This window comes from Emys orbicularis, chromosome 4, assembly GCF_028017835.1.
Source record: "Emys orbicularis isolate rEmyOrb1 chromosome 4, rEmyOrb1.hap1, whole genome shotgun sequence".
NCBI lineage: Eukaryota > Metazoa > Chordata > Testudines > Emydidae > Emys > Emys orbicularis.
The window spans coordinates 30281455-30296984 of record NC_088686.1 but is presented as its reverse complement, the minus strand read 5'-3'; the positions used below and the strand labels follow the sequence as shown (position 1 = coordinate 30296984).

The following is a 15530-nucleotide window of genomic DNA, read 5'->3' as shown; positions in this document are numbered from 1 at the left end:
ACTTAATTGGCCTCTCAGACTTGGTAAGACAACTCCCACCTGTTCATGCTCTCTGTATGTGTGTATATATATCTCCTCAATATATGTTTCACTCTATATGCATCCGAAGAAGTGGGTTGTAGCCCACGAAAGCTTATGCTCTAATAAATTTGTTAGTCTCTAAGGTGCCACAAGTACTCCTGTTATTTTTGAGGATACAGACTAACACGGCTGCTACTCTGAAACCTGTCATTAGTTGAAAGTTAAGGCTCTGTAGGTTTCAGAGTAGCAGCCGTGTTAGTCTGCATCCGCAAAAAGAACAGGAGTACTTGTGGCACCTTAGAGACTAACAAATTTATTTGAGCATAAGCTTTCGTGCGCTACAGCATCCGATGAAGTGGGCTGTAGCCCACGAAAGCTTATGCTCAAATAAATTTGTTAGTCTCTAAGGTGCCACAAGTACTCCTGTTCTTTTTAAGGCTCTGTAGGTGGCTGCTCAGGGCATATGCTGGATCATTACTTACTTGACTGCCCTAAGCAGGCCTTTTCCCTCCGCAGCACCTCCTGCTTTTGCAGATGCAGGAGTCCCAACTGGGTCCTCCAGCAGGGAGGAGATTGAACTTGTTTCTGCAATTGCAATATCCCTCCCAGCCCCCGGAGGACTATCTCCCATCAGAGGCCTCTGCGAGGACTTAGGCAGGTGGAAAAGCATAAACCAAACTGTTCCTCAGTCTTTTGCCTCACAGTAATTTAGATTTCATCTTGCAGTTTTTCTCTACAGGAAATGACTAGTAAGAAGGATTATGCTATAAATGACTGAGCAGCCCAAAGTACAACATTTAGCTGTAGCTCTGCATTGAAACTTCCTCCGACGCTGGAGGGGGTTCAGCCTAAGAGTTGCCCTTCAGATCCACCTGGGCTACAAATGCATATTGTGACAATCTGTACTGATGTGCCAAATCTATTTAGCCTTCCTAAAGGCCCACTGAATGAACCGTGCAAGCTTTCACAAACTGAACTATGTGTTTGGGCTGACACAGATGCGAAAAAGCTGCTCCATTTCTAGAAGGGTTTGTGGTTGTTTGTTTTTTTTTAATAGCATTTTCACTAGCTCAACTCATTAGTAAATTAGACCCATTATTGTGGCCGGAAATTCAACTCCAGGGGTTCCAGAGAGAAAGGGAAAGATTTCCTGTTGAAAAACAAAATAGTACAATTATAGCCTAGAGATGTGGAGTCCCCTGCAATGATGTAATTCATTTTGGCTTTGCACTGAGTTGATGGTATTGTTATCTCAACTGAGAGCTTGGGACAGACTCTTGCTGAGTTCATGAGCTGTAAAGAGCTAACCATTTATGCACATGCAAGTGTCAACAAATCAGTCGCTGGCATACATGATTTCAGTTCACACATTAGCAATTATTTCAGCTAATTGTTAACTAGTGGGTGTTTAACTAACTGAACATCAGCCAAACCAATACACTCACACTCCCTTATAGGGCTGTCTGGCTCTACTACTGGGGCAGGTGTGGTGGTGATACTGTGCCACCCCTTTTGGGGGTAGCTAGACGAGGAACAGTAGATGTTGCTGATGCTGAATAAGGGGTGCAAAGAGAACAAAGAGCCTTTTTGCCCCCTTTCTCTTCCTTGCGCACTCTTGCAGGAGTCAATCACAATGTGAACCTTGCTTTTTAGCGAGACAAGGTGGGTGAGGTAATATCTTTTATTGGACCAACTTCTGTTGTGAGAGAAACAAGCTTCCGAGCTACACAGAGCACTTCTCCAAACATGAACACGAGCTCTGTGTAAGCTCAAAAGCTTGTCTCTCTCACCAACAGAAGTTGGTCCAATAAAAGATATTACCTCACCCACCTTGTCTCTCTAATATCCTGGGACCACCCTGATTACTACAACAACCTTGTTTTTTAGTCAGTTTTACTCAAGAAAAACTCCCATTGACTTCATTGAGCATTTTGTAGCAGCTGGGACTTAAAGCCTTGATCCTCGATTTGTGAATTCTTCCCCCAGCATCTCAAATGAAGTGTTATCTTTGCAGCAATGCATCACTGAGAATCTTCCATGCTTCCACAATATTCAAGGACTGCCGAAAGGTGTGTTTTAGTTTCTGCTCAGTGAACATTATCTGAATTATCTTAACTGTTTGGGTCTGTAAAGCTGTGCTAGAAACCTTGCCCTGATTTTCTGTGGAGGGAATTAGCTGATCATTACTCCATTAGAGAAAATACAACATTTGCCTGTAATTATGTCTGACATTTGGTCACTACGTTTAACTATAGGTTTTGTGCAGTCAGTTTGTAATGTAATTATTCAATAAGAAAATGGTAGGCGGAGCTCAACATTTGCCACATTGATTTGATATCCAAATGTCTAAACAGACACTAAATGAAAATCTAATGCTCATATCATCCCCTTAAACACTCCTACTATTAACCATCATAAGGACATTCAAGGCCCACAATAACTGGATGTACAAATAACTTAGTACTTACTGAACTTTCACAAGTAGTCTCAAATCACAATTGCAATTTTAGAATGATTTGGGAGTTACTTAAACCTCTAGCAACTAATAGTTCTACTGCAAAGTGCTTTTAAGAATTGTATCTAGCAGTTTGTGGCCTTTGCGTGGGAAGCTTGATAAAGAGCTTTGAGAATCAGGACCTAAATCTTTTCAAAGTGCCTCAGGGTTCAGACTCGTTATCTTGTAAACATAAAGATCTTGTAATCTCCCTGGGCTGATGCTTCTTGCTGAGGCCTCTCTAGTCTTTCAACTTTAATGATTTCACAGTGATTGCACACTGTGCAATTCTAGCATCAACCATTTAATAACAGCCTGTCCTGTCCCTATACTGTCCTCTCCCCCTGAATGTTGTGTAACCCCCAAGGAGATTACCTAGATTCCTGGGGCTCTGTCTGCTGGCTGCTCAGGGAGAGGCACACTGTCCCTGGTAGGGAGGGGGAGCCACGGCAGACTCAGAGTCTGCCCAGCAACCAATAGGGAGTGAGATGCCCTTCCCAGGGCGCTCACAAAAGGGGAGAAGCCATTTTTGAGTCAGCCTGGAGCCAGCCCGGGCAAGGGTAGGCCTAGCTGTGTGGGGGAGCTGGTGAGTCCTAGGCCTGCATGCAGGGTTCCTTTAGGGACCTGAAAGCAAGATCCCTCAGCTGGGCTTTTCCCTCTCCACTGATGGCTCCCAATTTGTAGAGTTTTGCTGGGAAATGTCCCCAGCCAGGCTGAGTTAGCCCTCCAGCTCCCTAGGTGAAACCAGTCACCACATGGTTAGCTCTGCTCTGGCTGCTAGTCCAGGGCTGCTGCCTGCTGTGAATGTGTCTGGATGCTGGGCTAGAAAACTACAGTTTGGATTTTAGTATAGTTGTGTAATCTGCACCTTGAGCCCTGCACCCCTTGGTGGTGAGGGGAAATCCTGGGACCAGAAGCAGCCTGACTCCTGTCTGAAAAGGATCCCTGTCAGTAGAGATCAGTGACTGAGGAGTCCAGAGTCATCTCTGAACCTGACGATCATTCATGGAGTTTGTGAGTGCACCATCTTTAAGTTAGTCAGGGAACTTGTTTTGGGGACCCCCTACTCCCTGAACTGTGTCCTCAAGCCAGGGAGTAAGGGTTTGGGGATTTTATAACCTGCTGCATATTAAACCTATGGAGGGACTTACCACCTCCTCCTACTTGTGAGTCCTTTGGGCTGTACTGAACCCAGTCAGCCACACTGCTTGACCACTGTGGAGAAGAATTTTGTGGCCATAAATCATCAAGGACCCCAACAAAGTACATGTACCAATGGGACACTAATCTTATATTTGCTACGTCAGGTCACGTGACTGGGGAAAGTCACGGGTATTATCAGCATGGGCACCAGTGACCCTAAAAATAGTGTTTTACCTTATGTCATATTTGTCTCCTGTTTAATATAATTATTGTGTTGAATATATTGTATGTGTTTGTATTATTTCTTGGAAGTCTCCAACTATCTGGCAAGTAAGTGGGAATTACCCTGTAATTAAAATTTTCTTCCCAAGCTGCTCTGGTAACCCTGCCAGGAAGGAGCGAGGGGGGTGAAGGCACCGCCAAATAAATTCATAGGAAAAAAAAGAAAATACACCCTGCTAAGTGGGTGGCGGGATCCAGAAAAACCCAGACCTGTCCATCAACACCTGTAAGCAGATTGGCATTAAAAAAGGTAACCGGGTGGAGAGGGGGCACTACAGTTGTTTAGAGGAAACATCCATAACACTGATATTTAACAAGAATACTTGCACACTGTTGCAATAGAGGGATTGCTGGACACTTATGTTAATTCATGGCACTTAAGGTTTTGGTTTAGTCTTTTGCTAGTCTAAAATGTACTAGGGAATGGGATGTGCAATTTATTTTTTTGATACATTTAAAACACAATAACTTGTTAAAAAAAATTAGTCATTTGGGGTTAGGTCGCTCAGGGAAACAGGGTCAGTATAAATGTACACAGTGTCTTCTTGAATGCTGACAAAGATTCTTCCTGATATTTAAAACCTTGAAAAAGGGAGATCAAGTTGTCAGTACACAGTATATTTTCCAAGGGTTCAAAGCACTATTATTTTGTTGCCTTAGACTCCTGTGGCATGGCAGAGATAGAAGACACTCTCCTAGCTGAAGATACACTGGAAAATTCTGCTCCTTTTCTCCTCTGCAGTAATAAACTTATGAAATACCCTTCTTCAAATGTTCAGTGAATGCCTTCTCACCCCCATATGCAAGAGTTGGTCTTCTTTGCATTAGAAGAGGGATTTGGGAAGTAAGGCACCATTAGAACCTTTGGGGATTGATAAATTGAGTGATAAATAGTCAAGAGACACTACAAAATGGTTACATTTCCCTTCAGGTAATAACTTGAAGGGTAATAGATGTACATTGCAACACTGACCTCCCAGGGAGTTTATTAAAGGCAATGGTAGGAATTAATAGTGCAGGTTGCCTTTTTGGAGAGACTAATTTGCAAAAATATAAGCAAATTAGATAGATACTCTGGAATATGGAACTCCTTTCTGAAGGAACTAGAAGCATCTAGGAGGAGAATCTAAACATTGCTGCAAAGGCCCTAAAACAGCCTTTATATGGAGAAAACCCATGAAGGAGCTTGGGGATGCCACAAGGGATTTTCCTCCACATTGTTCACCTAGGCCAGTCAACATAGTACCTGTCTTGTGGGGCTAACCGTGCCTCCACCTTTCAAGGGAACTACACTGCAAGGAGAGTCTGCTTCCTGGTGCTGCCTCGGAACTTCTTGGTGTCAGAACTGAGAAGTGGATGGTCAGGCCTAGTGGTTGGGCCAGGGACCAGAGCCTGGGGCAGAGCAGGAATCAGGAACCAAGAGTGGGGTTGGAACAAGGCTGGAGCAGGAAGCAGCTGGAACAGGAGCAGTCTGTCAGAGCCACCAAGCGGCAGGGGATACTCCTCAATGTTGCTACCTCACCAGCAGACTGGTGTGGCTGCTCTTATAGGGAGCCTATATCCCTGGCCTTGGGGTCACCTGGATAGACCTTTGCCTGTGGATTGGCTGAGCCCTAGTTGATTGATGTGGAGCCCTGAGATAATCATACTCAGGGATGGCTCATCAGGCTAAGGCTCAGAGAGCACTCGTTAGGCTCAAAAATGACTCATTAAATTACCCCCTCTTCAAAAGATGCCTACCAGGTGTCTTTGAGCCAAGTTTATGAGGGTGTGACCAATGAAATTCTTGAAGCAGGTCAGGTGCATGTATATTTTTGGCGGGCTCCCATGAACGATCAGCTGGACCATAACCCTCCTAATCAACAGAGTACATGAGCTTTCCTCGAAAGAATTTTGGAGGCCTAGATCTGCTTCACTAGATATTCCTCCGGCCCCTGGACTACGATGGGTGGAGATGGCAGTTGTACTCGTCCGAGGGAGGAGTGGTCAGTGTAATTTTTCAGCAAGTAGATGTAAAATACCGGGTGCATTTTCATCGCCCTAGGCAGTTGGAGTTTGAAGGCCACAGGGCTGATCTACTGGATCACCCAGAATTGGACAAGATATCAGTAATCTAACTTCCTTGAAGGCTGGGTAGAGTCAAGGTATTCTGTTGGAGCCATACTTTATCTCCAACTGCGATTTGAGGGGTTGCCCACTGATGAAGGTCAACATAATGCTTCTAATCTCTTTTGGCTAACTCTAGATCCACAAACCTGTATGTCATGGGAGAAGTGGCCTCCAACTACTACTCCTGCCTATAGCTTGTAATAGCAATGGCATAATGGGTGTGCATGAGCAACATTTCACTGGGCCTAGGGCAAACTCATAACACAAGCCTCCATCCCAACCCACACAGAGAGAGAGAAAAGTACAAACATACTCACCAAGATTATATAAATAACATTTAGTCCAACTCAAGCATCCACAATTTAGCTTGATTTTTTTTCCCCTCACAGTGATGGCCTTGTGACCGGGGCCTGGTAAAATGTACGCATTTCCTCCCATTTACTTGGAGTTTGTATGCACCAGTTGGGTGGGGCTGGGGATATGTATTTTGTGTTTCCGTGCTTCATATATATATATATATATATATATGGCTGAGAGCACAGTCTGCTTGCTTGGGCTTTTCATTCTTGACATGTCTCTCACCGTTACTGTACTTTTAAATAATCAAGTTACAAACAGGCCAAGCCGACAGCTGGTTTAAACTGGCATAGCTCTATTGACTTCAATTGAGCAAAAACTAACTCTAGTCATATTGTTTGGCTTTCAGCTTATTCATGGAGACTGATTTTTTGTGGTGTACGTAAGGGAAGCTACCTAAAGATCTCTAAGCTGCAGACCCAGTAACAAGTGACTCATACAATATTTTAAAATGATCATGCAAACAAGGGGAAAATATAGAAAACCAGGTGGGGACTACATTCCCTGAGGCTAGGTCATTAGTGAGTCATTTAGCGCAAGGGAACACAAAGCTTAATGAGGGGAAGAATTTTCTCTGGATCCTCTACAAAAGCAGAACATTATTAATTGATCAGAAAATACATTTCTACTTTTACCGAGAACATTTTTTCCCATTCACTACGTGAAAAATTACAACCAAGTTTAATTGTGCCCTCTCTCGCACTTTTTCACTTTCCATCTGTCCAAATGCCCCCCATTTTCCACTCCTCCCTCTGACATATGGCAGTAGTACCAATCTTTACTTACTTGGGACCACAAGCAACCTAGGAGGTGGTGGGGGTGGTGGAGGTGGTGGTAATGGAGGAGGTGGTCTACACTGGCAGATTTGCTGGCAACTCTCCGTAACCTTCTCTGCTACAGACTTGGAACATGACTTCTGTGGTTCACCTTGAATGATCTGTAAAGAAAAATATGAATTAGTTCCTGGAAACGTATCTCAAGCTAAAGAGAGTTAATAAACATTACAAGATGCTTAGGGCCAAATTCTGCCCTCAGGCACACACACACAACCCCATTAGCTTCTGTGGGCAGCATTAGGTTCCTTTTCCTTATGGCAGAAGTAGGTTAAAAAAACAAGTACAAGCACATTTGTGAGCTCTGATGAGGTGACTTGGCATCTTTGGGAAGAGAATGTCATTGATAGAAGAGCTCTGTAATGGAACGGAAAGCTGCATTCAAGTCAATGGCACGCACATGGCATGGTTTCCTATCTCCTCGGGAGTCCGGCAAGGCTGCGGTCTGTCACCATTGTTGTTCAATATCGATACTGAGTGATTGATGGAAAGCTTGAGGTGACAACTGTCTGTGGCATTGAGCTGAATGCCATTCTGCTTCAATTGTCTTGTTGTCTTAGTTTGGTGAGATCACTGCAGCTGATGGCTGATCTGGTTGGTTATTAATCCAGATAAAACTAATTCCCTGGCTGTTACCATCAATCAGCCTCTATCTCCAGATTACAACCTAACCTGTTCGGGTGGGACATTGAACAGATGGCAACTGTCAAATATTTGGGCAGCATCACAGACAGTGCTAGAGGATGCTTGAAATATTTGGACACTTGTATATCAGCAGCTGCTGCCATGTTTTGGGCCCTTCTGTGTTCTCTCTGGGTACATCATGATAGCAAGCTGGCTACAGTGCTGCGGACCTATAGAACCACAGTTATACCAACTCTATTGTAGAGAAGTGAAATATGGGTGCTGAGGAAGGCTGAAGAACACTGTTTTGAGGTTTTCTATTCTCATTGTCTTTGTCAGCTGCATCATATCAAGTCGCTGAACAAGATCAGAAATGAGGCTATTCCAAGCCAAACCCAGCAACTGCCTCCATCAGTACTTTTTCAGTTTTGGTAGCTTTCTTGGTATGGGCATATTATAAGAATGGAAAACCAAAGAATTCCTAAGTGTGTATATCAAGGAACGCTGCTACACAGCCAGCAATCACGTGGGCATCAAAAGCTTAGGTGGCATGACAAGATATTGCCAGTGGTGGACATAAATTGAATATACAACCACACCTAGGGTGACCAGATGTCCCGATTTTATAAGGACAGTCCCGATTTTTGGGTCTTTTTCTTATATAGGCTCCTATTACACCCCATCCCCATCCCAATTTTTCACACTTGCTGTCTGGTCACCCTAACCACACCACCTTAGGCAACTTTGCCAGAGATTGACCCAGATGGTGCTCAATTTGCAAGGAGGCCAAGTCCCGTTGGGATTTGCCAGGATGGTGATTGATTTATGGCAGAACTGAGGGCCAAATTAGATCTCTTTTTCTACACTATGAAAACTACCTTTTCTTTATGTCCAGAATCTATTGTGTTAGCCCTTTCACTTCTGTCTATTGTAAACATAAGACAAGACAGCCCAAACTTTGTCCATCTGAGGACCACATGAATCACACACTCATTTCAATCAAGATGGAATACCACATGCTGTGACCCATAGCCTGTGTGACATGCTAATGATAAAGGTGGGTATGGGCCATTGTAGGGTCCTGTAGGTATCATTTGCCTCATGTTTTTAATTTGGTGACCCCTGGTATAAAATATACTCAGCATCTTGATACGTCAGGACAACTAGTTGTAATGCATTACAATAGTAATATAATATTTACACAATTATCAACTTTAAAAATATCGACGAACCCTAAAATGACTCATCTGAGACCACAGAAAATGTAGAAAGATTAAGCAAGAGAGGTGAACCTCTGGTAAAAGTGAAATTATGCAAGCATCCCAATAGCTTCCAATGAGTATTTAGTTCTAGAGGTCTCTAAGTCAACTTCTTTTGAAATTAATTTAAACTCCTATTTAAAATAAGAATCTATGCAAGATCCTATTTTGAGGAGATAAGACTCAGAAATTAAGAAAAAGAATGTCTAACATGCATTTTTAGACCTTGATTTAGGAGAGCACTTAAGTACATACTTAAGTCCCTGTGAAGTAAATAGGACTTAAGCATGTACACAAGTGCAGTCTTGAATAGGAGTGCTTTACTGAACCAGGGTTTTATAGAGGATACTGTGTGGAAGTAATATTAGTAATGGTCTATCTAGTAATTTTTGATTAACTGTCATTTGATTACAATAAAATGCATTGATCCTTGCAAAGGGAAAGTGTAGTTTATGCCATCTTCTGGCCACATTAAAGTTACATACATTATACTCATATATTTCTGACCATATACAAAAACTGCAGTTTTAACAAATGTACCACTGGTGCACACAGGACTGTTCACAAGCATTGTGTACCTAAATACACCCTGTGGCTTTGGTTATTTGGAAATAGTATTTTGTAGCTCAAACAGCAGTGAGTGCAAAAGGGAAAAGAAAAAGTGATGAGTTGGAGAGAGGCTCCAAACAGCACGCCTCAGAAGATTCAGTACCTTAAACAGCTTATCAAAATCTATTACCAAATATAGGAAAAAACAGATTTAATCACAAATACTTTCCAACTGTCTCCCTTACAATCAGGAAGTAATAAAGAGACAGTTATAGACCATCCCAAAAAGTTTCCAGGGACTTACATGGACTCTTTGAACAGTAATGAATCAAAGTGACTCAACTGTATAATCCTCCAGAGCTGGTGATAAATCTGATTGCTAAGCAGGCTTCTTTTTCTCTTTAAATTGAGCTCCCAGAGTTCACAAGCCTCAGAAGAATCTATATGTCATGTTCAATATTCTTACACTGCTTATATATAGTATTGTTGTATTAATGATGGTTTCAGCAATAGCCCAGTAGTTAAAACACTAGCTTGCTACAATGCTGAACTCTAGTGACCTGTGCTGGGCTGTGACCTGGGGTCTTTCATGGCTTTGGTTGGTAGTGATCAAATGTATACTCATCAGGGAGGTTGTGGGGCAATATCATTCCAATGCACATTGGCAGCTAACTAAGGAGGCTATCAACTCATAACTATATCGTCCCTTGTCCTGGTATTTAATTTGGTGCTTACTTTAGGTCACTAAAATTACTTGGGAGCCAGGGAAAATGGAGGTGACTAGTGATGGGATAGAATAACACTAGAGGGATTCGGAGCAAACTCTTCATTTACAGCCTAGAAGAAGCCCTGTGTATAAACATACGATGATAGTGATGGTATGGGAAGGCTAGATTGACTTATTACTCTAATTTAATATCAGCCAAGGCCAAAAGGCTCTGTCTATTTTTAGAACTATTGACTGCCTTTTAAATCCCCAGAGGCTGTTTTACAGTGGACTGGTAATAGCATGTCCTCAGAATCCAGTGGACATTTTTCTCAATTATTTTGCAGACAAGATTAACCCTATATGTGTCCAGCCATACTCCAGTGGAGCATCCTATTTCTGTTTCGGTTTTGGGGTATTTTTTGATGCCTTAGTCCATATTGGCTATGTTTCCTCACACTGATTTATTCTCAGCAAATGGCTGAGATTCAAAGGGGTGGGCTTTCACTCCCTTGGCTGCTTTGTCACACAGCAGAGCATCTGGAAATTTTCAGTAATTATGATGAACATTGTAGATTTCACCCTTACTCAAGGGGTTGTCTTAAAGGGAAAGATCTTTAAAAACACTAAAGATGTATAGGTTTGCTGAAAGAGGACTAACCAGAGAGGAATGAAAGCCTTATAATAAGAGAGGATTAGTTAAATATTATTACAAGGGGATTAACTAGGAGTAATTAGAATTAAGAAAAAGAATATGAAAAATGTTGGCTCATTCTCAGGAAAATCTTTACTTCTGATGATTTCTATTAGTCTTCTGATGAAAGGCCATTACTTGAGTCTTTTAAACCTAAATGTAGAAAATGTACTGTAGGGAGCAATCCTGCCCTGGCAGAGACTGATGAAACACATGACCTAATAGATCTTTTTCTGTATCTAATGTGTACAATTCAAGGTCAGCTGCCTTTACAGAAGATGACAGGAGTGAAAGGTATGTTGAAAAAGTCTAGACCTTTTATGGAAGATTCTGCTAATTACGGACCTGTCTCAAACTTTACTGTTTGTTCATTTTGTCAAATGTTAACTTAGCCACAGAAAAACTTCAGAAACACTTCATAAACAAGGAATTTTCAGACAAATATCAGTATGGCTTCCATTCAGTTTATTACCCAAAGATTGTCTTTGCATGGGGTCACTAGTGATCTGTAGATCTCTTTTGACCAGGATTTGTTTCCTTGACCTTTGAGCTTTCAGTGACACTTCCTATTGCTGGACATGGCTGAGAAGTTTTGTCTCATTGGCCTGTCTAAAAAAATTAATTCTTTTGTTTTGAATCTGGTTTTCTCAATACATTCAGTAATTTGTCAGGTTGGCCTCTCAGGTTGCCTGGACTTAGAGCTAGGTGAACTATCAGTAGCAAAGAATTTACTCCTTTCTCCATTCTCAAATTACCTATGGACAGAGCTGATTTTTATTAATGTTTTCATTATTCATAATTGTTTGAACAATTTATGTGAATGTATTTTGAATAAAGGTCAGACATTTCCTAATACTCAGGTAAATAAAAATCTGTTTGTACAAACATTCATGGAAAAGCAAACAAAAAGTGGTATAAATACATTCAAATTGGAAAGCAATCGCTTGCTTGTATAGTCAGTTATATAAAGTCCATGTCTGTGAGGTTGTTTCTTTTTAATCAAGGATTTTCTACAGAAAGTCTGTCCCCAGTCCTGCATTGCATAGCACGTGGGTGCAAAGGTGCACCTGTGCAGAGCCCCACTGACTTCAGTGGGACAATACGTGATCACAGCAATTCATCTGCATGCTATATGATGCAGGATGGATTCCACGTTTGAGAATAGAGGATTACAGTGCAGTCCCCAATTGATGGTCTCTATGAGACATTCTGAATCAAGTGCAAGGATGATAGTCTGACCGAAAAAAAAGTGCTATCGACTAATAGAGAATCAAGAACCCTTACTGCCTACTTGATGTGACAATAACTTTCTGTCATGACAGTTGTCTAGCGATCTGATATCATTTCCATTGGTGTAAATCCAAAATAACTCCACTGAAGTCACAACAGAGTCGCTCTAGATTTACATTAGTGAGATAGATTTTGTCCCCATTAATTTATGATGCCCATTTATTATTTTCAATTATTTGTATTATGATGGCCCTCAAAGGCCTCAAGCAGAATTGGGGCCCAATGGTGCTAGGTTCTTTACAAATAAATATATAGAACAACATGGTCACTGCCCTGACATGCTTATAATCTCATTTAAGACAAATCCCAACAATTGAGCAAAGCAAACAACAGGAAGCTAAGGGGAGAGAGGACCAGGGCAGCAGTAATAATTCAGGCAAATAGATGGGCCAGCAAAGTGTACAACTTGATGCTTCCAAATCATTTAATAGTATCGTGAGGTTTGGCGTTTTTTGTTTTATTTTGTTTTTTTTTAAATAAATTAACATCAACTGCGCCTCACCTAGCCACCCTTATCTGGCTGATTTCTTGTGGATGTTTTGAAATAGGTCTTGGGGAGGGAATGAGAAGAGGTAATACCCTGACAGATTAGTTCAGGTAAAGTAGTCCATGTGCAAGGAGCAGCATGCAAGGAAGAGCGAAGAGAGTGATGGGAACAGAAGATAAATGAGAAAGTCAGATGGGTATCATTAACAGAACGGAGAGAGAAAGGGGGCATGACAGTGAGAGAACAGTGAGGGCCTGGAAAAGACTTTTAGCTGTGTGGACCACATGAAAAGGTTAAGTCTGGAAAATGCTATAGAGGAAAATTTGGACTTGGACTGGACCTGCACCACTGCAATTCACTATTTCTGGCAACTCTTCCACTTCCCTCAGGTGTGGGTAACCTAACTGGAACAGTATTGACAACATGCTCATGGAATCCAGGGTCTCTGGGTATGTCCTACTTTTTTCCTGAGAGTGTTTCATTAATTTCCAGAAAAAACAGAAAAGTTGCTACAGAATTATTCTAGTTAGTCTGGGCAAAGTTAGGAGGCTCGGCTTATTTAGCTAAAGATTATGGATCAAATTCATCCCTTCTTAGTAAATGAAGTTACACCAGGGTTGAATATGACCCCAAATCTTGGCCCATTTACTTATAAGAACTTGTACCTGGGATGATTTTCCCTTTGAGTCTAATCTGTGATGGAAGGGAATTCGTATTGGTAAAAGAGCTAGGATCATATATGGATAATGCATGGCTCAGTTTAAGGTTGAATACAAAGAATGTGCAAACCTCATGCCTCATTAAGGACACTCTTGGCTATTCCATGCATGACCTTTTATCATTGGGTGGGGTGGGCAAGTAAAAACTCTAATATGAGCAGATTGATTGACTGGACTCACACAAAACACTAAAAATGTTGCAGTTATAAATCAAGCATCAGGCAGTAGAACTTCTAAATTATTGCAGAGGAAGGCTGGGCAACTCTGGTTTGCCTATTTCACAACCTATTTAAAATATTATTGATTTATTTTTAATTAAATCACCTGAGTGACTTGTATGACGGGTGCTCATGCAAATTTTGGTGACTGCCTGATCTTTTGAAGGAGATGGTTTTCAAAATGCTGCTCTTGTCACATCATTGCATTTTCCTTAAATGTGCACACTTTCAATTACAGAAACTAGTTTAGCCATCTGAATTCTAGAGCCGGACAGTCAGCAGAATGAATAAATTATTTATGGCAGTTGGAGAGCTCACAAATCTTATAAGAGACAAATGTTAAAACAAATAAAAAATCTCAGTGTAATCTTTCGGAGTCCACTAAGTTTAGAACAGAGAGTAAAGGACATTAAGTCTTTGCTATGTTTTCGCCAAAAAAGAAACTGCAGTTGCTCTGTGCTGAAACAGTACTCAGCTAGATCATCAATTACTACTTTGAAGACATATATTATAAATAAAGTGTAAAATATCAAAGGGATGTGTTTTAGTTAGCTTTGCTGGTTTCCTGGTTGCCTGAATTGGAAGATCACTGTCCATTTTAGTCTGCTGTTTTTTCTGAGTCCATCTGCAGAAAGGTCACTGGTCACCCCACATTACAATCAAGGTCACACCACATAACAGTCAGAGGCTGCGAATGGACAAAGCTGATTCAGCTTTTATCCAGCGAATTCTCAGTTCAGAGACACTTCAGACACCATGCCAAAAATTACCAGAATGAGGCTTTCAGCACTTCCCCAATGTGTTCCTTGTTTTGTACATATTGCCACCTATAGTAATTACACTCTAAACCCTCTCACTGTCAACATGTTTAAAAAGATCAACCACATCTTGCTCAGAAAGAACAACTTGAGTTCTAGAGACACAAGGCTGTTGATCACTTAGACTCCCTAGAAAAGCCTCTATGTCTCTCTGTAATCAGCAGTAATCGAAAGAAATTGGAATTATAACTAGGCAAGCAACAGCTACATATATTGGGCTATTCCTCCCTGCTACATGGACGACTATCAGTTTCCAAAGTCAACAATTTGCAAAAATTAAAATCTGAACAATTCTCTGTGTGTACATACATAGTCTATTTTATACATGCAGAAATCCTGGCCCCATGGAAATGAGTGTGAGTTGTCCCTATTGACTTCACTGGGGCCAGGATTTCACTCATCATATAAAATACACGTACCTGTGCATTCCATCTCTCTCTCTCTATGTATATAATTTTAATATTTATTATTAAGACAGCACCAAAAGTGTGATCGTTTCTTTGCAGACAGAGATGGACACAAAGTATGTCCCTGGATGAGTTTACAAATCGCTGTAAGTAATGAATGACAGTATTGTTTTTTGAAGTGGTGTTGTAGCCGTGTTGGTCCCAGGGTATTAGAAGTCTGTCGGTGAGGTGAGCTGAAGAAGAGCTCTGTGTAAGCTCAAAAGCTTGTCTCTCTCATCAACAGAAGTTGGTCCAATAAAAGATTTTACCTCACCCACCTTGTCTCTCTAGTATTGTTGTTTAACATTTGTATATATCACCATGTGCATGCTGTGCAAGTCCATCTGAACTGTGAGAGGTCACTGAAGTTCTCTGTAGCACATTCAAATATTCAGAAGTATATGAAAATAAGGAAACAATTTAAAAGTGGGGTATGTCTGAGATGCCAAAAATATAAAAAGCCATTTAAAACCAAACACTT

General features: G+C 41.3%; 1 protein-coding gene across 1 annotated transcript in view; it reads right to left on the bottom strand.

Annotated features, from left to right (window-relative positions):
- Positions 1-15530, bottom strand: part of PRIMA1 (proline rich membrane anchor 1) — a 77744-nt gene that overhangs the window by 61620 nt on the left and 594 nt on the right. Inside the window, exon 2 of the mRNA XM_065404456.1 lies at positions 7193-7343. Coding sequence (XP_065260528.1) covers positions 7193-7343 — 151 coding nt within the window. The remainder of the gene's footprint in view (positions 1-7192; positions 7344-15530) is intronic.